The following is a 27,727-nucleotide window of genomic DNA, read 5'->3' on the forward strand; positions in this document are numbered from 1 at the left end:
TGGGTTGAAGTCCCCAAGAAATCAAAATTTTTGAAGTTTTTTGGTTTTAGTATGAATATGTTAGCCTTAAGGTTATCTATAAGTGCAAAATTCACATTTAAAAGATATAAGCAGTCTCCACAGACCACAAAACATATCAGACCCATTTGAATTCTACCAATTCAAATAAATCACCAACATACATTACACACTTTTCAAACTACACATCCTCAGCATGATTATAATCACTGTTTTGGTTTAGTAACAGTTTCATATTAAATCTAAAAGGAGAATCTATTAGACTGTGGCTATCATAAGCTATCAAATGCGGCTTTACCAAGCTCAACAGCTCTGGCCGAGCTTGTTTAAATGTAGATGTTTTTAAAAAATATGCTCGATATGTCCCACCCTGTCTTCCTGTTTCCTGGGAAATTACATCAGCTCACTGAACAACGCTGCGCATTTCAAGGCACTTCAGTGGGACTTACTGGTTTTGGGCGTCAAATAATGACACAAACACCAGTAAATTGACGAGCGCAAACCCTAGTAAATCACGTAGCATGATTCATCTAAATATCTTCATCCCAGAAATATTGCTTCTGAAAGGGAAATGCATATGCAATAAGATCAGCTGTAAAAATGAACCCTGTTCACGCCTTTTCTGCATGTCTTCAGTAAATCCCGACAGTAGTTTTTTAACGGCACAAGAGGGTTTGCGCTGGAGCAAGCTGTTAGTAAATCTGCCCTGAATGCCCCCTTATTATTACATATCTCTTGGCTTATAAATTGTACCCTTCAGGATTTTTGACTGTTTCTTGTGTGTGGTCGTCCACAGGATACGGGTCCAGAGTTCATCAGAATGCTGGAGGAGCCTCTCGTCGTTTTAGAGCTGCCTAATTCTATTGTGGTCAGTTTGATATCCTTAGAGCAAGAGTTTTGGCTCTACACCAAAGTGAAATTGGCAGCCTGGGTAAGAAGGATCAGTTATGTGTGCTGATTTCCCTTCTTCTCTCTCTCTCTCTCTCTCTCTCTCTCTCTCTCTCTCTCTCTCTCTCTCTCTCTCTCTCTCTGAACAGTCAAACAAAGGGCGTTCAAGTTCAAACCACAGGGACTTGAGAGTTATGATGCCAAATGGACAGAACATTCTGCTCAAGTGTGACGTCAAGTCCAGAGGAGGAGACGTGTTTGATATGATCATCGCTCATGCAAACCTTGTGGAACATTTTTACTTTGGCCTTGCATATAGTGATGGTAATTTACCCCATGTAATCATATTAATATTAATTTACTTTTATATCGTTTTTAAAAAAAAATCTTTTATATATGTACAGTGGGTACGGAAAGTATTCAGACCCCCTTAAATTTTTCACTCTTTGTTATATTGCAGCCATTTGCTAAAATCATTTAAGTTCATTTTTTTTCCTCATTATTGTACACACAGCACCCCATATTGACAGAAAAACACAGAATTGTTGACATTTTTGCACATTTATTAAAAAAGAAAAACTGAAATATCACATGGTCCTAAGTATTCAGACCCTTTGCTGTGACGCTCATATATTTAACTCAGGTGCTGTCCATTTCTTCTGATCATCCTTGAGATGGTTCTACACCTTCATTTGAGTCCAGCTGTGTTTGATTATACTGATTGGACTTGATTAGGAAAGCCACACACCTGTCTATATAAGACCTTACAGCTCACAGTGTATGTCAGAGCAAATGAGAATCATGAGGTCAAAGGAGCTGCCTGAAGAGCTCAGAGACAGAATTGTGGCAAGGCACAGATCTGGCCAAGGTTACAAAAAAATTTCTGCTGCACTTAAGGTTCCTAAGAGCACAGTGGCCTCCATAATCCTTAAATGGAAGACGTTTGGGACGACCAGAACCCTTCCTAGAGCTGGCCGTCCGGCCAAACTGAGCTATCGGGGGAGAAGAGCCTTGGTGAGAGAGGTAAAGAAGAACCCAAAGATCACTGTGGCTGAGCTCCAGAGATGCAGTCGGGAGATGGGAGAAAGTTGTAGTAAGTCAACCATCACTGCAGCCATCCACCAGTCGGGCTTTATGGCAGAGTGGCCTGACGGAAGCCTCTCCTCAGTGCAAGACACATGAAAGCACACCTGAAGGACTCCAAGATGGTGATAAATAAGATTCTCTGGTCTGATGAGACCAAGATAGAACTTTTTGGCCTTAATTCTAAGCGGTATGTGTGGAGAAAACCAGGCACTGCTCATCACCTGTTCAATACAGTCTCAACAGTGAAGCATGGTGGTGGCAGCATCATGCTGTGGGGGTGTTTTTCAGCTGCAGGGACAGGACGACTGGTTGCAATCGAGGGAAAGATGAATGCGGACAAGTACAGGGATATCCTGGGAGTGCTCTGGACCTCAGACTGGGCCGAAGGTTCACCTTCCAACAAGACAATGACCCTAAGCACACAGCTAAAATAACAAAGGAGTGGCTTCACAACAACTCTGTGACTGTTCTTGAATGGCCCAGCCAGAGCCCTGACTTAAACCCAATTGAGCATCTCTGGAGAGACCTGAAAATGGCTGTCCACCAACGTTTACCATCCAACCGGACAGAACTGGAGAGGATCTGCAAGGAGGAATGGCAGAGGATACCCAAATCCAGGTGTGAAAAACTTGTTGCATCTTTCCCAAAAAGACTCATGGCTGTATTAGATCAAAAGGGTGCTTCTACTAAATACTGAGCAAAGGGTCTGAATACTTAGGACCATGTGATATTTCAGTTTTCTTTTTCAATAAATGTGGAAAAATGTCAACAATTCTGTGTTTTTCTGTCAATATGGGGTGCTGTGTGTACAATAATGAGAAAAAAAAAAAAAGAACTTAAATGATTTTAGCAAATGGCTGCAATATAACAAAGAGTGAAAAATTTAAGGGGGTCTGAATACTTTCCGTACCCACTGTATATACATTTTCATTTTAGTAAAAGATTTAGTAATTTTGTTGTGTTTTTAAATGTCTTTTATAGTTTTTATTCATCTTTATTTCAGTTTTAGTTATTTTAGTACATCAAGTTAAACTAAATGAAAATTATTTATTTCAGTTAATGTTTATTTCAAGTAACGACTTCGTTTTAGTTTTAGTTTTACTTAACTATAATAACCCTGGTCTGTTATTTTAAATATAATAAAAATAATTATTTAATTTAAATAAATAAGATTTTTCTAATAATTTTAATATATAAATAATTGAATATATATTATATAGATAATTAAAATAATTTAAAACAATTATATTTTATACAAATAATTTAATACATAATTTAATTAATTATATATATATACATGTATATGTTTCTATGTCTGATATTGATGAATAATTAGGTCAGTGTGTCAGCTGGGTTTGTTCACATATAATTTTTTTTCTCTTTTTCAGATAATGAATTTTTCTTTCTTGACAACGACACAAAAATATCCAAAGTTGCCCCTGACGCCTGGAAAAAAGTGCCCACTGCCACATTTGTGCTTCATTTCCGCATCAAATTTTTTGTGACGGATGTATCTTTTCTTCTGTAAGTCTCTTCTTTTCCCTCATTTAATAGTGTGTTTTTACCTCTTCCTGTTGGCTAAGTCGTTTACACGATGCGTTTTAGCCGTTCATTTACACGTCAACAGCGTTTTGGGGGCCTGAAAATGCAAACATTTGAAAACGGGTTTAAAAGTACACGTTTTTGAAAACGATACCGTTATCGTCTCAGTGTAAACTACAAAAACACAAATTTGTGAAAACGGTGACGTCATGCACATGCGTATTACATGTTCAGTCTATAAGCGCATATAGGGCCCTATCTTGCACCCAGTGCAACTGACTTTGTACAGCGACGCATGTATCATTCCTATTTTGCACCCGACGCACAGCGGACTTTTCCCTCCACAGACGCACGTCGGTAAATTAGGGAATGAACTTGCGCTCCCGGGAGCGGTTCAGCGAAAAGAGGAGGCGTGTTCCGGCGCAAAACGTTCCCTGGTGCTATTTTGCAGTTCCAGAAAACAATTCCGCCACTGACCAGGAAAAACTTCGTCTAAAGTCAGTGGCGCGTTATTCAGATGCTATTTTAAGGGCGCATGCTTGGCCATAATCAATGTAACGTGTGCACAACGCGCATACACTTTGCTTATCTCATCTACACACAGATGCAGCAGTTCTCATTTTTAGAAAACCATACATTATTACAAGGAATTTACGCATTTATTACAAGGTAAATTACACATTAACCCAAATTATTATATGGCCTGTTTAACCGAAGCTAATTTGGGTGTGTTTCTCAATGTCACTTCTCTGTCTTTTACGGCCCTGACGAGAACGTCGGTCTCCTCGGCTGTGAACCGCTCCTGGCAAATCCGCCGTTATAATAGCAATCCGCCATGGAACAAGCGCGCCTGCTCTTAAAGGGAATGTGAGATATCCCTCTGATTGGTTAATTTCACGTTACGCCCAAACCACACCTATGAATAATGAAGCTACTTCAGACCAACCCATTTTAGATTTGCGTCGGACGCAAGAGTCATTTATCCCGCCGGTATAATAGCAACAGCGCCCAAGACCCGCCCACAAAGTAACTTACGTTTTGTGCTTGGTACTTGCGTTTCAGATCGTTAAAATAGGGCCAGGAGTGTTTCTTTACAAAGTGACATTGACATCTACTGGCCTGGCAGCAAAATACATTTTAGAATAGAATACGTTTTAGTCATTTTAGCAAATCCGTGTGAACGGGGATAATTTTGACTAGGTTGTCGTCTGTAAAACGCAAATGAAAAACGTTTCCGCTTTTAGTGCATCGTTGTCGTGTAAGTGTACCCTAACTTTGCCCTTCGTCGTGGCAGACACAAGCTGACCCGTCATCAGTACTATCTCCAGCTGAGACGGGACGTTCTGGATGAACGGCTGCGCTGTAACGAGGAGACCTGCTTGTTTCTTGGTGCCTTGGCTCTTCAAGCCGAGTTTGGGGACAGTATGCCTGAGGTATTCCAGATCAGTGTTATTTTAGTACCACTGAGATTAATTATAATATATTACATTTCTCATTTTCATTTAGTTTAAGTTGAAGTGCAAAAATAACTAAAACAAATAAAAATTATTATTCGTCAATATCAGAATTAAAACATTAAAAATATCTATATTTTATATTAAATTATTTATTTATTTATTTATTAAAATTATTTGAAAAAGATTATTTATACATTCCCTGGGTGAGGTGACAACTTTACTTATATACATTATTATTTTGAATTAGTTTTTGTTTTTATATTTTCCATTTTCATTTTAAGTTTAGCTAAACTTTTTGGCATTTTGTTGTGTGGTTTTATTTATTTTATTTATTTATTTTTGTATTTCATTTGTATTTTTTATTTCAGTTTTAGTTTTAGCTATTTTAGTACATCAAGTTAAAGTAAATTAGAAACGAGCTAACATTTATTTGTCTAGATTTTATTTTATCCCGGTTAACGTTTATTTTATTTCAAGTAGCAAAATATATTTTCTTTAATGATTTTAGTTTTAGTTTTACTTAAGTATTAAAACCCTGGTCTGGTATTTAGAAATTAATAATATAAATATTTAATAAAAATAAATAATCTTTTTCAAATAACTTTTAAAAACATAATATTATATATAATATATACTTTAAGACATTGCTTGAGTTATTTTAATACTTAAACCGAAACTAAATGAAAATGAGAAATGTTGCCTTGGCATTCAGCTGAAATCAACACATGACGGCGTTTCTATGATTTGTGTTTATTCTCAGTGTTGCTGTGCTATACTGTATATCTGTTCAGTGATGTCACACCTATAAATGGTGCCAAACGTTTATAAATAACAACATTACATCTTCGGGAAGCATTGAGAATGTATCAGCTCACATTTATATTTAGCTGATGCTAGATGGTTATGTAATGCACTCATTTATATAATATTTATGTGTGAATATTATACTTGTTTTCGAAAGATTCAAAGAAAAAGCATGTTTTCTGTGTCTTACGAAGGTCTATGGGAAGAACTACTATCAGCCTGAGCACTACGTCTCCAAGAGTGTTTTGCAGAAAATGGCAATGCCTTGCCTGAAAGATGAGTTGCTACGGTTACACGCCAACAATGCAAACATGACTGCAGAGGAGGCCGAGATCGAGTTCCTCAAGGTTATGTTCACTTCTGTTCTTATTGACAGCCCGTATGGTGTGATTCCTCATGAAAGTGTAAACTTTACCTTTATATGAAGTACAGTATGTAGGGCAGACTGGGGCTAATTGTCACACATTTATATTTCTGTTGAACATTGAACCATAAGAATGCTCATTATTGGCAAAGGGGCATGTTGTCACACAGTATGGGGCAAGTTGTCACAGTGGAACCTGCCATTAAATAGAGTTTTTCAACAAAATGAAAACAGTAAAACAATTATGTAACAACAACAATGCAAAACGTAACACAGAAATATCAAATTCAAAAAATAAAAATGTTGATAATAAAATAAAATAGAAAAATCTTTGACTTAACATTTATTCCAAATTCTAAATCTTGAGAATATGAATAATTCAAAATATAAAATAAATAATTATATATATTGATGAATAATTAGACCAATGTGTCAGCTGGGTTTGTTTAGAGTTATATATTTTTTCTCTTTTTCAGATAATGGATTTTTCTATCTTTACAAGTTGCGCCTGGAAAAAAGTGCACACATTTGTGTAAATTAGACTTTTGACTCAAAACCTCATATTTATTGAGATACAGGCTACATATATTGTGATAATATATAGCCTCTGACTCCCCTATAAATGAAAGTCATTTAAGACACACTTAAAAATAGCAGATCATTGCTTTAGATAACAAAATATCAAACCAAATGCATGCATCTGAAATAAAGATACTGTACATTTTACAAAAACATTTGCTAGGTTGGAGATAATATGAGATATAAAACAACAGATATACAGTTTAAGACAAAAGTATTAGGTAATATCTGTCACTCAAGTTGGTTAAAAGTCACTGCAAAAATCATGGCTCTGAAAAATTAATGGTTTGATCTTTTAAAGGGGTGGTTGATTATGATTTCACTTTTCTAACTCTAGTTAGTGTGTAATGTTTCTGTTTGAGCATAAACAACATCTGCAAAGTTACAACGCTCAAAGTTCAAAGCAAAGGGAGATATTTGCTTTTAAAGAAATCACTTTTTAAGGACTACAACAAACGGCTGGTAGAGACTACACCACATTCCTTCCGGGTTAGTGACATCACCAACCCTAAAATTTACATAAACCCCGCCCCCGGAAACATAATTTATAGATTATCAAGACAGAATATGCTAATCTATGACTAGAAGATAACTATACATCAGCTACATAAATTCATCAACTAACCATTCAGAAATGTCCTGTTGCTTCTACATGTTGTCACTTCTTCTTGAGTCTCTCCATCATTGTCTGAATCCGGTTTGAACATAAAAGGCTAAAAGTTTTTGAAATTTCCAGTGCATGTCTGTGTGAGTGCAAGCTGTTGTAGCTCCGCCCCCTGTGCCGGGAGCAGCAGCTCATTTGCATTTAAAGGGACACACGCAAAAAACAGTGCGTTTTTGCTCACCCTCAAAAAGTGACAACTTTAACATGCTATATAAAAATATATGTGGGGTATTTTGAGCTAAAACTTCACATACACACTCTGGGGACATTAAAAGCTTATTTTACATCTTGTAAAAACGGCATTATATCACCCCTTTAACTTCTAATGCGATGAAATTAAGACATTTTTAAATTTTGGGGCCACTTTATTTTAAAATGGAGTGAAAATAAAGAATGAGAAGGATGGAAAATGTGACAGCTGCATTTGTTTGTGCTGCTCTTCATCCTGCTGCCATCTATTGGATTTATTTAAACCCATAATGACTCAGCGGGCTACTGGCCAAATATTTTTACAGACACCATTAGGTCTGAACAGCTTTTCTGGAGCGATGATTGGCAGTGGGTGTCCTACATTACATAATCTGTCCAACTGACTTGGCAGCACTGCTCGACTCCCCCACAGAGCGTTCAGCAGCTTCCAGAGTACGGGGAACTGCTACACCGAGTGGCCCGTGAGAAGAAGCCGGTGTTTGGAGAGCTGGTCCTGGGAGTGTGTGCCAAAGGCATCATTGTGTATGAAGTTATAAATAACTCCCGCGCCGCAAGCCTTAGATTCCTCTGGAGAGAGACCAGCAGTATCACCTCAGCCGTGAGTCCACACTAATGCAGAACACTGTATCGTCTTATTTTCGTTAAAATACAAAACAAACATAAAAAAGTTAAAACATGTCCTCCTATCCAAGTTGATTTTGCACTTTGGAAGCATTTTAAGTAAGCTATTCGTACGATTATTTTTCCTTTTCCAGTTCTTTCTTTTTTTTTTAACTAACTATAAATTTATGACTTTAAACCCCTCAAAGAAATATGAAAATTGAAGGAAAGAAGGTAAAGAAACCCGTTTGGTACAAGTAGTTTGTAATTTCTTTCAAAGAAAAGTAGTAAACCAGGTAAAAAGCACACTTTGTCAAATGGAGTATCCCGTAAGAAAATGTCACAATATTCGTAATTCAAAAATTAAGTATGTTTGTAAAAAAAAAGTCTCTTCTGCTCACCAAGGCTCCATTTATTTGATTAAAAACACAGTAAAAAAAAACATTAATATTGGGAAATATTATTACAATTTAAAATAACTCTTTTCTATGTGAATATATGTTAAAATGTAGTTTATTCCTGTGATCAAAGCTGAATTTTCTGCATCATTACTCCAGTCTTCAGTGTCACATGATCCTTCACAAATCACTCTAATATGAGGATTTGCTGCTTAATTATTATTGGTGCTCGATTATTAATAATGTTTCTTATTTTTAATAATGTTTAAAATAGTTTTTGTTGCTTACTGTTTTTGAGGAAACTGTGATACTTTTTTTCAAGATTCTTTGATAAGTAAACCGTTCAAAAGAACGGCATTTATTTGAAATAGAAATCTGTATCATTATAAATGTCTTTACTGTTACTTTTAATTTCATATAAAAAAATATAATTTTTTTTTTTTTTTTTTTATGTTGATAAATTATTAAATTGTGTGAATTAAACTGTATTAAAAATCTAATAAATAGAGGACTGTATGATTTAATCTGATGATGTTCAACATAATAATTCTTCCCACTCTGTTCTCATCAACACAGCGACGTAAGTTTGTCATTGAGAGCAGCACCAGTAAAAAGAAGCACACCTTTCTGACCGAAAAATCAAAAGTGGCCAAATACCTCTGCGAACTCTGCTCCGCACAGCACAAGTTTCACAAGGAGATGAGCTCTCGCCAGCTCACACACAGCCTCGCTTCAGGTTAGTCCACATCCACTCCGATAAAGCTGTTTAATCCAGAGTTTTAAGAGACTCTTAGTTGGGCTTTGCCAGAGGTGGACAGTAACAAAGTACATTTACTTGAGTACTGTAAGTACACTTTTTGAGTATCTGTACTTTACTAGAGTATTATTCTTTTCTGGAAACGTTTTAATTTATCTTCACTACATTTGAAAGACAAATATCGTAGTTTTTACTCCACTACAATTCTGTCAAGGTCCTTGAGTAGAGAGTAGTAATGTCAGTCAGGGGGTGATATTGTTTGGAAATGAAAGTCGGGTTGACGTCAGAACTCGACTGATGTTGGTTTCTGACGTCAACCTGATTTTCATTTTCGACCACAATACAACGTCTGTCCAACATAGGGGATTAATGTAAATCTGATGTTGGACTCTGACATCAACCTGATTTTCATTTTCAACGTTGGGTTTGGTCTTCTAAATGCGAATTTTGTCATTGTTTTGGAGCACACTAGCTTATAATTTACAGTCAGTAAGGCTAACATATTCATACTAAAAGCCAAAAAAATTTAAATAGGGCACTATTTGAGGGAACAGCCATTTGGGTGTCCGAAACCATTGTGGACGTAATTGAGTGCACTTATTCAATCTCACATTCAAATATTACTTTTTACTTTTGATAATTAAGTACTTTTAAAAACAAGTACTTCTGTACTTTTACTTAAGTAAAAATTGGTCTTTACAACTTTTACTTGTAATAGAGTAATATTTGACCAGTAGTATCTGTACTTTCACTCAAGTAAGGAAGTTGTGTCCACCTCTGGGCTTCGCTCTGTTAGTGCTTCACAATAAGCAGCAGTGTAAATGTGTCTGTAGAGGAGAGTATTGTGCAGTATGCAGCCGTGTGTCGAGCTCAGAACCACGAGGTTGCGCTCAACGACGGACGCCTCGATCCCGCTGCCGACGACTCCATGAGCAAACTCTGTGAAGACATCGCTACCCGCCTCGAAGTAAAGATCAAACTACAGAGAGACTTCTTAGACTTCACCAGGTGAGAACAAACTCAACCATGAACCATGTCAGTCTTTGTATTAAAAAGGTGTTTGGGCTCTACTAGAATATGTATTTTCCCCATATTCTCCATTGTTGCAGCTCCTCTTTTCCCAGTCTGTCAGTAACGCTCTGTTTAGTTCCTGTCTCTTTGAAGCCCCGCCTTCTGAAAAGCACACTGTGCTCTGATTGGTCGGCTGGATCAGTGTGTTGTGATTGGTCAAGCACTTTGAGTGTGTTTGGGAATGCCCCGCCCCTTACAATAACCTCCTGTTTAGCACACCACTAACTGACTCAACCAGGCCCCGCCCCTTTATTCTGCGTATGAATTATTTAAATGAGGAATATTGTGACGTGTTCGTTCCAAGAAGAAAACTCAAGACTACAATGGAGGCGTTTCAGGGAGTTGAGAAACAGTGATATAGAGAAAAAAATGCCTTTGAAGGGACTTTTTCGTGCTCAAACAGGAACATTACACACTAAAGGAAGATGAACATGTTTAAAAAAGACATTACAGACAAAACCATTGTTTTTTTCAAACCACTGGTCAGTTTTGGGCTATTTTACTTCTAATAGCATGTCATCTTTCCTACTATTGTAAAGAAAACATCCAAAATACACATTTAAGTGTTAATCTTCTTAATTGCATCTGTAGATTTACATATCTCGGCCGTGAGTTTTTCAGAAATCTCCACATCAGCGGCTTTATATACACCAAACTTGACTGTTTTGTTCATATCTGTATTCTGAAGTACTGAGGGGTTTGTTCATATATATCATTCCCCTGGTTTATATAGTACTTTATTGCTAATAGCATGGTGGGAATGGGTTTTTTGGCTGTTTACAGTATTTTCTGATTTATGGAGTGATAAAAATAGATATCCCAAATCCCCTCTGTAAATCCATTCTTTATCCAATGTTCTCATGGTGTCTTGTCTGTTCGTTTCACTTCTAGATCCCAAAGTCCAGCTCTACAGAGAAGCTCTTGTAGTTCTCCGAAGCGTTGCTCTGAAGTCCCTTCAATGTACTCTCCTTTAAGAGGTAAGATTGACAATCAACCCATAACATGAACCTGTTTCATTGGGAAACAGTGCAATGCAGTGTGACCTTTTCTCACAGATACTCCAACAAGTTCCCGACCTCCAGAGAGGGAAATAATCTGTGTTTCCCTCAAAAAGGACCCCAAAATTGGCCTTGGTAAGTGGATTATGGATCATTACTAACTGATATGCATTGAATCTACTCAAAAAAAATTCATTTGCCCTCTATTCTGATGGGTAGATTTAATTCCATGTTTTGAGTAAAGACTACCTTCATTTATCAGCCATGACACGCATAACATTTGTCAATACATTAAAAAAATTACTTTCAAAAATTAAGTAATGTAAACTTTAATATCCACCATAACTGAACCCTATCAAGTCTTTTCGATTTACTCAAAGAGACATTAAAGAGGACCTATTTTTTTTTGTACATGTTCGTCTTTCTTTAGTGTGTAGTGTTGCTGTTTGAGCATGAAAAAAGGTCTGAAAAGTCACAAAGTCTCTCCAGCGGGAGTTCTTCTCTATATCAGTGTCAGTGTTTCTGAACTCCTGAAACGCCTCCATTGTAGTCTTGAGTTTCTTCCGGGAACGAACACGTCACAATATTCCTCATTTAAATAATTCATACGCAGAATAAAGGGGCGGGGCCTGGTTGAGTTAGTTAGTAGTGTGTTAAACTGGCAGTTATTGTAAATGCGGGGCATTTCCAAACACACTCGAAGCACTTGACCAATCACAACACACTGATCCAACCGACCAATCAGAGCACAGTGTGCTTTTCAGAAGATGGGGCTTCATAGAGACAGGAACTAAACAGAGCGTTACTGACTGACAGACTGGGAAGAGAGGAGCTGCAACAATGGAGAATATAGGGAAAATAATGTGTTTTTTGATAATTTATTAGACCCCAAAAACAAAATCAAGCCTTTGAAAAAGAGCATAATGGGTCCCCTTTAAATAACAGATAGATAAAGTAAAGTAAACCTCCATTTTACATATTTAAGTGGATTATACACAATAAAAGTACAAGCTGCGTAATTTTTCACAGCATGCATACAGAATATTAATTCACTCTTTCTTAATTTTGCCTCTAGGCATTGTTATTGTTGGAGAAGACAACACTGGGAAACTGGACCTTGGTATCTATATTGCATCAATTGTACCTGGAAGCCCAGCTGACCAAGATGGACGCATCAAACCAGGTGAATCCTTACAATCATCAGATTATTTTGTGTTAATAACATCAAGACATGACCTCAGAAGTCGCTGTATGAACATTTGTGAAGGCGAGCTCCATGTTTCCGTCAGGTGGTCGACTGATCTCTCTAAACCAGCTCAGTCTGGAGGGCATGTCCTTCAGCGAGGCCGCTGACATCATGCAGAACAGCTCCAGTGAGGTGGAGCTTATCGTCTCGCAGCCAAAAGGTACGATCATGCTTTTAAATTAGTTATATTCTGCTGCACGTGATATAACATCGGTACTCTCTAAAAATTGTTGTAAAAAAATGTTTCTTACACTGAAAAGAAATTGCTAGTACATTTCATTTCATAAATAATAAGAAACGGCAAGAGACACATTGATATAAACTTAACATTTGTAAGACTGAAAGAGTGTTTTCTTGTAAAACATACTCCAATAATCTATGCAACTTAATTTTTATTTTTTTTATAGTGTACATTGTTTTAAAAGAACTTAAATTTTGAGTAATCAACTCAAAAAATTGTGTTTATTCTACAAAATTAAGTAGTTCCAACTAATTTCAACACAATTGAGTGGTGACCCTAGAACCAAACCAATGCATAATAACTAACATAGGATGTGTTAAATGTAATTTATTTATTATGTAAATGTAATGAACAAGTAAGGCATCAGCACAGTCATTGTTCATTTGCTCAGTGTAGTTTATATCAAACACAAACTATCCATAAGCAGCATGATGGTAACCACAAAATCTTCAACATTACAAAACTCTTTTAAATGTAAAACATAAGAATAATAACAATAAATAAATAAAAACAACTTAAAATAAAAATTGTATCAATTATTTTCCTTATCCAGTCCTTTGCAAACGCATGCTGGGAACTAGAAATTCACTCGCCAAGTTACCAAGACAATTTCTACTCGATTTCTAAAGTTAAAAAAAAAATCTATTTAGGCAGACATTTCAGTTTAAATAACACAATATTAGATTGATGTAATGATCAACATATTGTCAACAGAACTTTTATTTTGTTTGATTAAATCAATAAATGCAACCATACATGTACAGTGTATAAAACTGGCGTTGTGAAATCATCAGCTCTGTCTAAGCGTGAAGGCGCTGGTCATCTGGCGGAGAGGAACTACACGTCGCAGAGCACTTTACTGGCTGACAGTCGAGCAGGGGACGAGTACCTGGATGAGCTGGTCAGTGTCATGATGACCCCGAAAGGCTCCAGCAGGCTTCACATCCCTGAGGTTCGCATTATAAACGCACAGGTACTGAACATGTTCCTTCAGAGGCTGGGGAAATGTGCCTTGTTTTCTATGAATGTTTCTATATGTTTGTGCTGTGTAGATGCATGATTGGTTCTTTATCTATAGGTAATTTTGGCCTAAGAAAATTATCTATTTTATGTAAATACATAAAACCTATTTAGTGTTTTATAGGTTCTAAATACACAGTTAAACATTTTTAAATTACACTTTTAGCTTAATTTGAAAATTAGAGTTATCAAATTTATAAATTCAACAAATAAATATATTTTTTGTTTAGAAAATATGGTATGGTTCATGACTATTTCACTGTTTAGATCATCAATGTTTTTACATAATGTAATATTTTTAAGGTGGATTTATGGGTAATACTTTACAATAAGGTTTTATTAACATTAGTTAACATAGTTAACCTGAACTAACAATGAACAATACTTCTACAGCATTTATTAATTTTAGTTAAAGGGTTAGTTCACCCAAAAATGAAAATTCTGTCAGTAATTACTCACCCTCATGTTGTTCCAGCCCCGTAAGACTTTCGTTCATCTTCGGAACACAAATTAAGTTATTTCTGATGAAATCTGAGAGCTGGCCCAGAAAATGCATTAAAGACATCGTTAATATAGTCCCAGTGACTCCAGTGGCTCAACCTTAAGTTTATAAAGCGACGAGAATACTTTTTGTGCGCAAAAAAACACAAAAATAACGACTTTATTCCACTATACGTTTCCTTCTCTCTGGGCCTCGAGTTAGTTCACGTAGTGTTTTTGCGCAGCGCGTCTGTGTTGCACGTCACCACGTAGGCTCACTATTGGCCGACGCTGGTCATGTGTGTGATGCGTGTGACGTACAACACAGAAGCGATACGCAGTTACACTACGTGAAAAGACTCGAGGCCCAGAGAGAAGGAAATGAATAGTGGAATAAAGTCGTTATTTTTGTTTGTTTTTGCGCACAAAAAGTATTCTCGTCACTTTATAACCTTAAGATTGAGCCACTGTAGTCACTTGGACTATATAAACGATGTCTTTAATGCATTTTCTGGGCCAGCAAGTTATAATGTCTTAGAAGCCTTTGGAGGAGTGAGCCAGCTCTCAGATTTAATCAAAAATATCTTAATTTGTGTTCTGAAGATGAACGAAAGTCTTACGGGGTTGGAACAACATGAGGGAGAGTAATTACTGACAGAATTTTCATTTTTGGGTGAACTAACCCTTTAATGTTCATCTCAACATATACATTTTTATGATCAAAATTTGCATCTGTTAACATTAGTTACTGCACTGTGATTTCTACAAAGATATGAAGCAGCACAACAGTTTTCAACATTGATAATAATCATAAATGTTTGTTGAGCAGCAAATCATCATATTAGAATGATTTCTGAAGGATCATGTGACACTGAAGACTGGAGTAATGATGCTGAAAATTCAGCTTTGATCAGAGGAATAAACTACATTTAAGAATACATTAAAACATAAAACTGGTGTGTGTGTGTGTGTGTGTGTGTGTGTGTGTGTGTGTGTGTGTGTGTGTGTGTGTGTGTGTGTGTGTGTGTGTGTGTGTGTGTGTGTGTGTGTGTGTGTGTGTGTGTGTGTGTGTGTGTGTGTGTGTGAGAGTACATATGAGAGAGATAGAATAATGTCTAATAGTTGTGTCCATTCTCTCTGTTTGTTTTAACAGGATGATTATTCCAGGTCAGCGTCTCTGATCAGCCTGAGACCTGAAGAGTTTATTGTGATGCTTCAGAGATCTGGAGGTAGTCTGGGCATCAGTATCACTGTAAGCACACTGTTTTATAGGTTTATAGGTTTTGAGACTAAACAAAGTCGGCACGTATACATTTTTAAATAAAAAAAATAGGAATTTAGATGACACGGCTGTCTTAGGTTTTGGTTATGTTTATGCTTTCTTGTCTTTTATTTAGATTTTTTTAAATAGTCTTGTTTCCTGGTGTGTCATGTGATTTTTCCCTTGCCCCTCATGTGATCTTGTCTTTTGGTCATTTAGTGCACTGATTGGTTCTTTTGTCTCGTGTTTCATTGGTTTATTGTCTTATCTTGTTGTCAATTTTGTCTTTTCATTGGTTCATGTTCATTAGTTCCAACTAAAAAGGTCTCAGGACCCGACGCAAAAGAGTGATTCATAAGACAAGTTTTGAATTGCTGAGTGCGGATACGGGAGGGAAGTTATTGTGTGTTATCTGTGAGTGAGAAGCGAAGAAAGAAATTAATTATGTGCTCCTGCAAAATATAATTATCTAATAATAACAGCACACAGAAGTCTGTCACTGCAGATCGGAAGCAATAGTGTATGTGGATATGGGAAAAAATAGCCTATAGACATCAGCCGTCATGGCCGCCGCCGCCACATCTGAATCCACTAAAGTTATCTCGAAGCGTTTGAGACTGGTATTCAAGGTGTCAGCCTCCTCAATGATGTTATTCTGTGTGAAAATGTTGTTGGCGGTCACAATACTTCTGGCCTGGCAGCGGAATACATTTTAGTCGTTTTCGAGGATCCGTGTGAATGGGAATCATTTGGACAATGGTGTCGTCTGTACACGAGAAACACAAAGGAAAATATTTTCCATTTTTAGTACATTTGTTGTCGTGTAAACATTCATTTTAAGTTTAAGTATATTTTCCGTGTATACTGTATATTAGTGTACTATATAGTGTACTTATATTCATTGTACTTGTAGTATACTTGTATTTGCACTTGCACTATTTCAATACTTTTAGGGACTAAATTGGCCCACTCTTTAGTTGAAAAAAAAAGTATACTTTAAATTGAGTGCTTAACTAGTAATACACAAGTGTTTCTTTAGGATTGCAGCTATACAACTACAAAATGTACTTTTATAAACTAAAGATGAGTTAGTAAATAGTAAACTAACAGTATAACTATAAATTCACTCAAACATGCCAACTACCAATTACATGCCAAGTATACTTAGAATACGTAATTGTTCTTTTCTTAAGTATATCTTAATCAATTAAGCACCAATTAAGGCCAAATGTACTTAGACTTTTCTGTATACTTGTCCATAAGCCAAGTAAGTATAATTTTAGTTATATCTCTGATGAGTAGACAGAATGTATCCTCTTATATTTATAGTTTAAAACAAGTAAAGTAATAGCAAACTTCTTTTCTTTTGTCAGAGAAGCCAACCTTAGCACCACCAATATTATTTACCCAAGTGAAGCTGAGTTAGCTGTTGTACGTCTGCTACTCCACAGGGTCAGTAGTATCACAGAAGGTCAAACAGAATCAGCTGCCAAAGGGAAAGAGAAAGAGTGGTCACATGACTCTGGATATAAACGTGCGGAAGGGGGAAGCACAGGGCTATACAGGCTACGGCTAATCTGTCTAAATGGGGTTAAGTAGCTTGAAAGGCTTTTGTACTAAATGTCCGTGAGCTTGGAAGGCCGTCCCGTCAGACACGAAATCCAACCCTGAATCCATTATTCTGTGCTCGCCTGCTGCTACTGTACATGATGACCTTGGGAGGTCACTTGTGAAAAGCACACTTTAGCATAATTGTAAAAAGAAACGATTAAGTATGACCTGTTTTCGGACACTTAAGGGCATCTTAATTACAAAACGATTAAAATGTATGTTGACACTTTATTTTAAGGTGTCATTGTTATAGTGTAATTATATACCTAAGTACTCAGTAATATTAATTAACAACATGTACTTACTATAGGGTTAGGGTTTGGTTGAGGGTTACTGGCATGTAATTATGCATAATTTACTGTTATTACTATGGTAAGTACATGTAACATATGGAACTGTAAATTAAAGTGTCACCAAATGTATTATAGTTTAAATGTATATTAAATGCAATGAGTTGAAGTTAAGAGTGACCCAGTAGGACTTAAGTAAATCTTTACATGTAATTTTATAATTACTCTTAAAGTATTTGAAATATGGCTAAAGTGTACTGACAGTGACAATCATTCATGATAAACTAAATACACTTTAATGCCAATTCTATTGAAAATTGTATGTAATTTATTTACATTTATTTGTAACTACACATTTGTAACGATGAAGACGCTATTTAAAATTGTAATCAAGCCTTTACATAACAAAAAAAAAAGTATTAAAAGATTTATTTCAATGTAGATTTTACATTTCTACAAAGTGACTTCTAAAAGTGTGTAAAGTAATCTTGGCATGAAAGTGTACCCTCAAGTGGCCTTTTGCTGTATTAATAGTATATTATCTACAAGCACAGTTAAAAAGTACACATTTAATACAATCAAGCACACTTATTTTCACAAGGGGTTCTTATCAAAAGAAGTTCAAATGTGTGACTGTGTGTCTTGATGTCTGAATCCACAGGGAGGAGTGAACACAGGTCTCCGTTATGGAGGGATTTACATCAAGAGTCTGGTACCTGGCGGAGTGGCCGAACAAGATGGCCGAATCCAGACAGGTACATGTGCATGTTACTGTTCTTACTGCCATTACAGAGACTGAGGAAAGTGGCATGGATCTGCACTGAGATTTAGTTTAGTAAATGGATGCAAGAATGCGTCGGTTTGGTTGAGTCACTTGAATGATGATTGTGTGTGTGTGTCAGGAGACAGGCTGTTGGAAGTGGACGGTACCAGACTGCAGGGATTCACAGATCAGCAGGCGGCTGAATGTTTGGCAAGAGCAGGCGAGGTAAGCGCTCTCTCTCTCTCTCTCTCTCTCTCTCTCTCTCTCTCTCTCTCTCTCTCTCTCTCTCTCTCTCTCTCTCTCTCTCTCTCTCTCTCTCTCTCTCTCTCTCTCTCTCTCTCTCTCTCTCTCTCTCTCTCTCTCTCTCTCTCTCTCTCAGCTGTAATCACCGTTTCCTTCTAGGAATTCAGTAAAACCTTCGACATGATCTCTCTCAGTTGTAATCACTGCTTCCTTCTAGGAATTCAGTAAACCTATCAGTAAATTTTCGACATGATCAAAACTTTCACACAATCGACTACATGCCTTCTGTCGTCTGGTTGATGTTTCAAACTTTTATTAGCAAGTAAAATGCATTTTAGAATCATTGTTAAAACGTCCACCTTCAGCTTGTGGTTCACTTGTCTTTTTGCTGTGAAATCTTTATTGAAGTAAATGTAAGGTGAACACTTACTGGACTGAAGCAACTTTGGATTACTTGATTATACATACATCTTACTTTTATTTTTAGTTTTTTTATCTTGTTAAAATGTCCCAAATATGATCATCAGGCTTTTGAGGAAGGTTTATTTGTTCAACTCTCAATCATCATTGCATTGCATTATATGTTTTTAAACTACAGAGCTTTGATAATAAATTATTTAAATCAAGTATTTAAATATCATCTTATAAACATTATTTGCATATATATATATATATATATATATATATATATATAGTGATGAGTCTGATGACTGATATTTATATGCATTTTATTGAAGTAATCTGATATGCGGTTATAAAGATCTCATTGACAAGCTTTCAGGATTTTAACTTTTTGGTCATATATATTAATAAATGCACCAAATTGCATATTTTTTTTTCTTTTTGGCACCCTTTTTTCTCCTCGAGCAAAATTTCTCACTTTATCATATTGTATGATCCATAAAAGCATGATGTATCAAATATGATACAAAACATGAAACTTTTTTTTTTTTCAAACCTATATACTATGTGCTATTTTTTGTATGTAAAACATTGTATGGAAATAAGCTGCATAAATATTCTTCAGTTTATGAATGGTGACAAAAAAAAAGACCAAAAACTGAAGATTTTCACATTTCTATTGCATGGCTTCAGAAAGCTTGGGATATGGTACACAAATCATATGGACTGGTTTTATGATGGTTTTTGTAGCCTGACCTTCAGCTGAACTGATATTAGTGATAATAGTTTTCTGTGTGTGTGTGCGTGTGTGTGTGTGTGCAGGTGGTGAGTCTGGTGCTGGAGCGGGACGGAGGCTCTGTGATGAGACGAGGCCCTATAAACCCTGTGTTACGGGACACACTCGCCGTCCGATCACCGAATCCCACAGGGATGAGGAACAGCTGTCCTGCCATCACCATGACCAGACCCTTCGGCGTCAAGCCCAGAGACTACAGCTTTGTGTCGGACGGTAATCAAAAGATGCATGTAAATGCACCACTTTAATGGTGTATAGTATATACAGTGATTCAGATTCTGTGCTGCTTTTGCAGTGCAAAGACGACTACTTACCACATCATGTGTTTAAAAAAGAAATCACCCTTTTAAACCATCTTGCAATATTGAATATCACCAGAAGGATTTGTTAACCTTAATCTCTGAGCCCATTCAATTCAATTGACATTTCTATTTATATGGAATATTGCAGTATTTATCATACATGATTTATACATGCACATTAAAATTAATGTACCTGTATAATATGAAATCAGGATAACTCCCTCTTGCAGCATCTCTTCTATTCTCTGATGACGTGGGCGGGGCAACCTGTCACTCACATGAGATCCACCAATAGAAAACCACAACCATCCAATCAAGCCCCGCCCTACATTTGTTGTTTCAAAAAGCCGTTTCACTCAGATATACGTCACAATAGACCCATTTCGAGCTGATGTCACGGCGTTAGCTGGTGGCAAAACAAAGGGAAAACTGGAGGCGGCCAATACAAACCAGCACAGATTCGGCTACATAATAAGGAGCTTAAATTATTATTATTGTTATTAAATGTCATCTTGTTGTGTTGTTGGGTGCAAGAAGCGACGGAGTACAGGCTCCGATTGAAAATTTTATCGCATAATGTTTTCTAAATTATTGTGATTATTTGTGAATCATCTATGATTGTATACATTGTTTTGATTGATTGTGACTGGACTTTTTGAAGAACCTGGTAAGAAAGTGTAATCAAATACATAGTTAAAAAATGAATATGCTGTATCTGGAATTTTTATTTCTAGAAAATATTCACATCATTAAAATTGCACCGTAATGTCACTCTTTACATTGTCGTCTTCTGTCTGGCCGTGGCGCTGGCTAGGCAGAACTGCGGATCGTAGGCTACCACACAAGACTTGTGACTGTTTAGTACAGTTATAGGCATCTAGAGATTTACTGTATACACCATCAGTTTCTCTTTACGCTCAGTTTCTCTATCGGGTAGGTGTGGAAGTCAGGCCACTCAACCGGAGGTAGCGTTAACGTTAATCCTGTCAGATCGTCCATCCATTGAATGAGCGTGTATGCCGGGTCAGCCAATCTGGGATGTCCATTAAAATTAACTTTTGCAAATAACAATTGCGGTCCTGGACAGTGAGTGACCTAGCACATTAAGATAAAATCAGATTTTCTCCAGTCATTGTTAAAAAACAAGCTAACAAAACTTGCAAACTAACGTTAGTGAAGCGGCCTGAGGGATCGTTCTGCCACCACCTAAGCTCCGCCCACAAGAAAACGTCACCATGTTTACCAACTGAAAAGGGGTCTATGGGAAAATCTATCTGTTTCATAACAGTTTTTACTCTTTCCCCGCCAGCGTAAAAAATAAAAATAATTGCCTGCCACCACCAGCATTTTTTATCATTTTCTCAAAAGTTTCATGACCCTCAGAATATTTTGTTGTATGAATATCTGAACATGCAAAATATCAAAAGAAAGAACAGACTCTCTGCTTTTTTCTTCTTTTTTTATTCTAGCTTAATGGATTCCTTTTGTTATCAACACTTGAATGTGACTAAATTTCATTTAAAAAACCAACATTGAGCAAAAAGCGGAGAAAATCACGTTTATGTCAAAGACAACGTCTGGATGATGATCAGAACACAGATGGAGTAGATCGAGTCCATCAACACACTCAAAGCTTCACAGTCCTGTCACTTGCCCTGGGTCGACAGTTCATTCAGTAATATGCAGTTTTGATTTATATGCTGTTAAATGTTGATGATCGGGTTATTTTACATATGATTACATATGATACCGCTTGTTTCTGCTTTTCTTCGACTGTTTTGATCCTGAGATTCTGTTTTCTTTCAGAAGATGTGTAATAGCGCCCCCTACCGTATAACAGTGAAAACACGGAAAGCCGGAAAATTCCGTCAATGGCGGGGAAAGAGTTAAAATCTTGGAATCATTGAGAAACCTTGAAATGTCTTAAAGATTGTATTCCCTGAAACACACAGATGCCCTGTCCACCGCGCTTCAGGATTACACAAACACAGGTAAAGTGACGTCACCTCCACAAGGCTGGCTTAAATGTGTCTAATTCCGTCCCCAGAGAACATTCAGGAGGTGAAACTTAAGAAGACCCTGAACGGTCTGGGCTTCAGCTTCTTCATCTCAGAGCTGGACACGTCCCTCGACTGTGGCTCCATCGTGCGGATCAGAACGCTGTTCCCAGGTCAGCCTGCAGAGGAAAGTGGCCAGATTCAGGAGGGAGACGTCATTCTGTCGATTAACGGGCAGCCGCTGAAGGGCTTGTCCTATCAGGTAACCAGAGCTCGTCTTTAACCATTACAGACATGATGGGAATATTAACGTAAACCGTGTGAAGGGCCAGGATTTGTTGATAATAGTCCAATTATTCCTTCCTGGGCAATCAAAGTGATGTCAGCCAAGACCATATTTACTATTAAACTGATATTTGGCCTGTGAACTCTGACCCTACAGCAAGTGTTGCAGTGTTTGAGGATTTCTCCTTCAGAGGTGCAGCTGGTTCTCTGCCGTCCCGCTCAAGGTTTGGAGAGAACGCACAACACCCACTATACACTTCATCTGATCTTTTTTATTTAAAGCTACACTGTGTCATTTTTTTTTGTTGATTCTTAGCAAAAAACACTTAGTTCTTTCAAAAATATATGTGCTCATTAATGTATATTTACTTCTTTCAAGTAATAAAGTATTCTCGTAAGTTTATAATCTGACATTGAAAGTATATACGGGTGAGGGGTTCGAATGCCGGTCGCCATTTTGCCCCTCCATCTTGAAACTACATTAGCCAAAGAGGGACATACCTGTAAATTCAAGCTTCGCCTTTCGCGCTTTACACTCAGTGACTCAGAGACGAATGCGAGGGGGAGATTACTCGCGACTGCCGGCAGATTTGAAAGATTACTGATGCAGGATCACGCCTATTCTCGAGGACATGTAGCAGAGTCGCCAAGGAAGCGAAAGAGAGAATTAAAACGTCAACGCGAAAGGCAAGTCCAAAGTCAATATTGGAGTAACTTTTCCCAGATGGAAAGAGCTCATGAGGAGCAAAGATTTTAAAACGGACGCCGAAGTTGCCTGCTTTCTTCTCGACAGGTAATCCAGCCTATTTGTGTAAATTCGAAGTTTTATAGTTGCTTGTCCAACCATAGCATGGTCGTGCATAACGCCAGAACGACCTCTAGTATAACTTGCGTTACTTTTCCTCACGTCAATGGTGAAAAAGTATAGTTTACCTTGTAACATAAATCTGTGCTGCGACGGATCACAGGTGATAGTTTTAAAGGCGCAATTGGATGAAGTTGAACTCGAAGCCATGTTAATCTTGGCATAATACGGCCACCGTAGGAGTTAAAACGCCCTCGAAATTGAAAGGAACAGAAACTAATATTCACTGGGTAGTCATATACAATTTCACCGCTAGATGGGGGAAAATATCACACAGTGTAGCTTTAATTTTTATATGTTTAGTGATAATTATATAGACATACACACACACACTCTCTCACACACACACACACACTCTCTCTCACTCTACAGGTCAAAAGTTTGGAATCAAATTTTAAATATGAAATAAATGTTAATGTTTTTTTAAAGAAGTATCTTATTATAAAAGAACTTTAAAGAACTTGTTCTGTTGTAATATATGTTAAAGTGTAATTTATTCCTGTGATCAAAGCTGAATTTTCAGCATCATTACTCCAGTCTTCAGTGTCACATGATCCTTCACAAATCATTCTAATATGATGATTTGATGCTCAGGAAACATTTCTGATTATTATCAATGTTCAAAACAGTTTGAGGTAAGATGTATTTTCTTAAAAGAAACTCATACTTTTATTCAGCAAGGACACATTAAATTTGATCACTTGAAGACTGGCGTAATGATGCTGAGAATTCAGTTTTGCGTTACGGGAATAAATGACACTTTAAGATCTATTCAAATAGAGAACAGTTATTTCACAATATTACTGTTTTTACTGTGTTTTTGGTCATTGGAGAGCAGAAGAGACTTCTTTTTAAAAATATTTAATAAATCCTGATGATTCCAAACTTTTGAGCGGTAGTGTAGCCTATGCAATGTCATATTTATGTATTTTTAATAAAATATTCAAAGTGAAGTCAACGTCACTGATTTGTGTTTACAGTAACTTGGAATCATGTTTTATGTCGTTAAGGAACACTTCCACCTATATCCGAGAAAATAGGCCAACTGACCTGCAGCTGATCCATGAAAGATATGAAGGTCTTCTCCTGGGAAGGTCAAAGAGGAATCCTGGTGCATTATGGGAGAGGATGGATCCTTCAGAGGGGTTAGAAAGTTCAAAACTTTGATTTTCCTTTAAGGAAGTTAATGATACGCACGAGTAGATGTAAAAGTAGAATTTCCCTATACAGCCAAATTGATTTCTGTGACTTTACTAGGGCTGTAATCAACCAAAGAAAATCTTGGTCGACTGAAGTCCTGAAATTTTCGACTAAAAATTACGTTAGGAAAAAAAACGTTAAATTAATTAGCTGCGCAGTACTTGGTAGCCTTGTTGTCCGCCTAAATGAATTATAAATAAACATAAAAAACTAATAGGCTATTTGCAGTATATTAAATCGTTTTTGACCTTATTATTTTGCACTGAAATGAGTCTGACACACGAGTCTGTCGGCTCTGACAGCGTCGCATCACGTGCACCTGCGCAATATCATAGCCTATGATTTCCGAAAATAGTGCTATGTTGTCAACTAGTGATATCACAAGAACTTTTGAGGAATATGCAACATAATTTAGACAATTGTTTTTGTCATATGTATTATAATAACTGACAGACACTATCATTTCAGCCGCTCTGTGGAGCTCAGCTTCGCGGCTGAGACACGAATAGACTATTCACTTTTAAAAAAATGCTGCCACACTGCCGATGTCTTTGTTGACATGGTAGAAGAGGTCTGACTGACTATGAATTAAACGCTCTCACAATTTAATAAATAATATTCAGCAAACCTTCTAGTAGCCTACTTTCTTCAATCTGTCTCTCTTCTCCAGTGGGTTGGGCTAATCCAAAAGAAGTGAAAACAAGGGGGGTGTTCTGAAGACAGACTGTTACCTGTGAAACAGGGGTGCTCTGAAAACACCCCCATTAGCAATTAGTGCTTTCCACCTGATGAAATGAACGCGGCAAAAAATCGACCAATCAGAATTTTGGTCGAGTCAGAACGTATCGACCAAATAATCGACTAATCGACTGGGAGATTACAGCCCTAGACTTTACTGAAAATCTTTGAAAGGGAAAATCGGGTAACTAGTTCTTGCACTTTAATTTCCTCTACCTCTTTTTTTGTTACATTTTTTTACGTTAAAATCGCAATGCAGACACACACACACACACACACACACACGCGCGCTCTTAATGCATTCTAGGGATAATCCTGAACTTGTAAAAGCAAGGTCAACATGTGAAGGATCTCAGCACTTAATCTAGTCACTCCTTGACCAAACATGCTTTAGAGAGCCAGCCAGACTTTACTATCAGAATTACCACAGCACTTTAAGAGAGCAACTAGAAGAGTGTCTTTTATTTGACTAAAAGAACATTTGTTTGTGTCTCAAGGTCCTGTCAAATACAAAAAGGAAGCAGACTGAGTGTTTGAAATCCTACAATGATGCCGATCCTGCTCCTGCTCCTTTACTTGACTGGATGAAAAGGCAAGTGTCAGTAAGCCCTTTTTTATTAATGATTCGTGTCCATAATCATGCTGTCATACTGCCAGTTTGAATACAAACTATTTGAATGATGCTTAAAAAAAATCCATTCTGTAGAGTAACAGATTTCCAAGCAGAATCTGCAGAAACCATGAAAATATCTCTGGGTCTTAGTGTCCTGAATTGCCATGTTAAAGAGGACATATTATGACACACACACTGACACACAGCTTTTCCAAGGTTGGATTTGGCCAGGCTCTAACTATAAACAGGAGTCTCGTCTCAAAACATCAAGATAACAAGTTCTTTCTCAAGAAGAGCTACATTTTAGTCTAACTGGAAAGTATAGGCTTTAACTGAGAAATGGTCCCTTTAACTATAGACTTCAATGACCCCTATGTGTTTTAACATGTTGAAGACCTTTCTCAAACACAAAACATTTCCCTATTTTATTTCTTGAAGCTGGGTTAAATGAGCAAGCACTGTTACTGCATTCAGAGATCAAATACTGACATTAAAGAATACATGAAAAGAACATCTCCGTAATCACACTGGTAACTTCTATAACAAAGTAAAATCTCCAGAGAAGTCATTCAACTCATTTGATATTTAGAAGGAAAAATATTGATTAATACCTTGATTATAAGCACTCATTACATATACATTGAAGCAGCAGTGGATTCCAATCCACCCCCTTCACATCGTACTATGATTACAAGTTAATCAGCGAGTTAGATCGTTATGCGAGAAACAACGCACCACTGTTTAGTTCCTGTCTCTATGAAGCCCCTCCTTCTAAAAATCACACTGTGCTCTGATTGGTCGGTTGGATCAGTGTGTTGTGATTGGTCGAGCGCTTCTAGTGTGTTTGGGAAATGTCCCGCCCCTTTCCATATCCGCCAGTTTAACACACTACTAACTAACTCAACCAGGCCCCGCCCCTTTATTCTGCATATTAATTATTTAAATGAGGAATATTGTGACGTGTTCGTTCCCGGAAGAAACTCAAGACTACAATGGAGGCGTTTCAGGAGTTCAGAAACACTGACACTGATATAGAGAAGAACTTTGTGCTTTGAAACTTTGCAGAGATTTTTGAGGCTCAAACAGCAACATTACACACTAAAGAACGTTGAACATGTAAATAAGCATAAAAGGACCACTTTAATATATGATTGTCTTAAGGTAAAAGAATGCAAAAAAGTTCAAATGACTGAATATACTGCCTGATAAATTCAGTCTTTTTTATTTTCAACAGTTCCTGCAGTTCCAGAGGATTTCCACAAGGTGGCATTACAGCTTCATAAACAAATCATGTGACCCATCTCTAAATTGTTTGACTAATTTTTGTCTCTAAGAATGAGTTGTTTGTCTTTTTTTGTTCTCTTTTACATTACTACGTAATGCATTCTGTATTAACTCTTAAACCAATATACTGAGCACACTTCACACCACTTTGAGCTTGAAATCTTTCAATAGAAACTCTTTTAAAATGTCTTTCTGTAGCATTGACACTTACGCAGCGTTGCTAGAAAAGTGTGTAAAACTCTGAGCATCAAACATTGCTGAAGGCAGCTACACATTTACCTCAACTGCAAACAAAAAGTTATTATTTTTGGTGCCTTGCAGTCACAACAAGATATTACAACTGTTACAAATTTCAGATATGCCTGTTTCGATAACTGAATTATGTTCTGTACGTATTCAATCTTCAGCCTTATCCTTAAGTTTGCAATAAAGATTGAAATGTTTATAAATGTAAACTTTATTCTTTTTTTTTCAAATAGATAGATGAATTGATATGTTTCTCCAAGGGTTTCATCTGGTCTTTATGCTGGCTAATCAACACACACTCAACACACTGTTATTACTAGACAGCGATCAGTAATATCTCTGAGTTTCTCAGTTCCTCAGCTTCTCGAGGAGAAACATCTGCAGAATCCATTAAAGGACCTGCGGGAT

General features: G+C 36.9%; 1 protein-coding gene across 4 annotated transcripts in view; it reads left to right on the top strand.

The window, feature by feature from the left end:
* Nucleotides 1-27,524, top strand: part of frmpd2 (FERM and PDZ domain containing 2) — a 39,956-nt gene extending 12,432 nt beyond the window's left edge. For 2 of the 4 annotated variants that reach the window (XM_084434757.1, XM_084434756.1), the window contains 22 exons: nt 815-886; nt 1,056-1,230; nt 3,381-3,516; nt 4,829-4,967; nt 5,990-6,142; nt 8,025-8,210; nt 9,187-9,346; nt 10,201-10,375; nt 11,330-11,415; nt 11,494-11,571; nt 12,512-12,619; nt 12,726-12,842; nt 13,718-13,896; nt 15,577-15,675; nt 18,247-18,340; nt 18,488-18,573; nt 19,816-20,002; nt 22,139-22,350; nt 22,531-22,597; nt 24,249-24,383; nt 25,674-25,768; nt 27,024-27,524. In XM_084434757.1, coding sequence (XP_084290883.1) covers nt 815-886; nt 1,056-1,230; nt 3,381-3,516; nt 4,829-4,967; nt 5,990-6,142; nt 8,025-8,210; nt 9,187-9,346; nt 10,201-10,375; nt 11,330-11,415; nt 11,494-11,571; nt 12,512-12,619; nt 12,726-12,842; nt 13,718-13,896; nt 15,577-15,675; nt 18,247-18,340; nt 18,488-18,573; nt 19,816-20,002; nt 22,139-22,350; nt 22,531-22,597; nt 24,249-24,298 — 2,559 coding nt within the window. In that variant the 3' untranslated portion in view covers nt 24,299-24,383; nt 25,674-25,768; nt 27,024-27,524. Of the gene's footprint in view, nt 1-814; nt 887-1,055; nt 1,231-3,380; nt 3,517-4,828; nt 4,968-5,989; nt 6,143-8,024; nt 8,211-9,186; nt 9,347-10,200; nt 10,376-11,329; nt 11,416-11,493; nt 11,572-12,511; nt 12,620-12,725; nt 12,843-13,717; nt 13,897-15,576; nt 15,676-18,246; nt 18,341-18,487; nt 18,574-19,815; nt 20,020-22,138; nt 22,351-22,530; nt 22,598-24,248; nt 24,384-25,673; nt 25,779-27,023 lie in introns of all 4 variants that reach the window. The other 2 variants (XM_084434759.1, XM_084434758.1) reach the window with 2 other exon arrangements.
* Nucleotides 27,525-27,727: the final 203 nt, after the last annotated feature.

The sequence above is a fragment of the Rutilus rutilus genome, assembly GCF_951802725.1.
Source record: "Rutilus rutilus genome assembly, chromosome: 16".
Classification (NCBI taxonomy): domain Eukaryota; kingdom Metazoa; phylum Chordata; class Actinopteri; order Cypriniformes; family Leuciscidae; genus Rutilus; species Rutilus rutilus.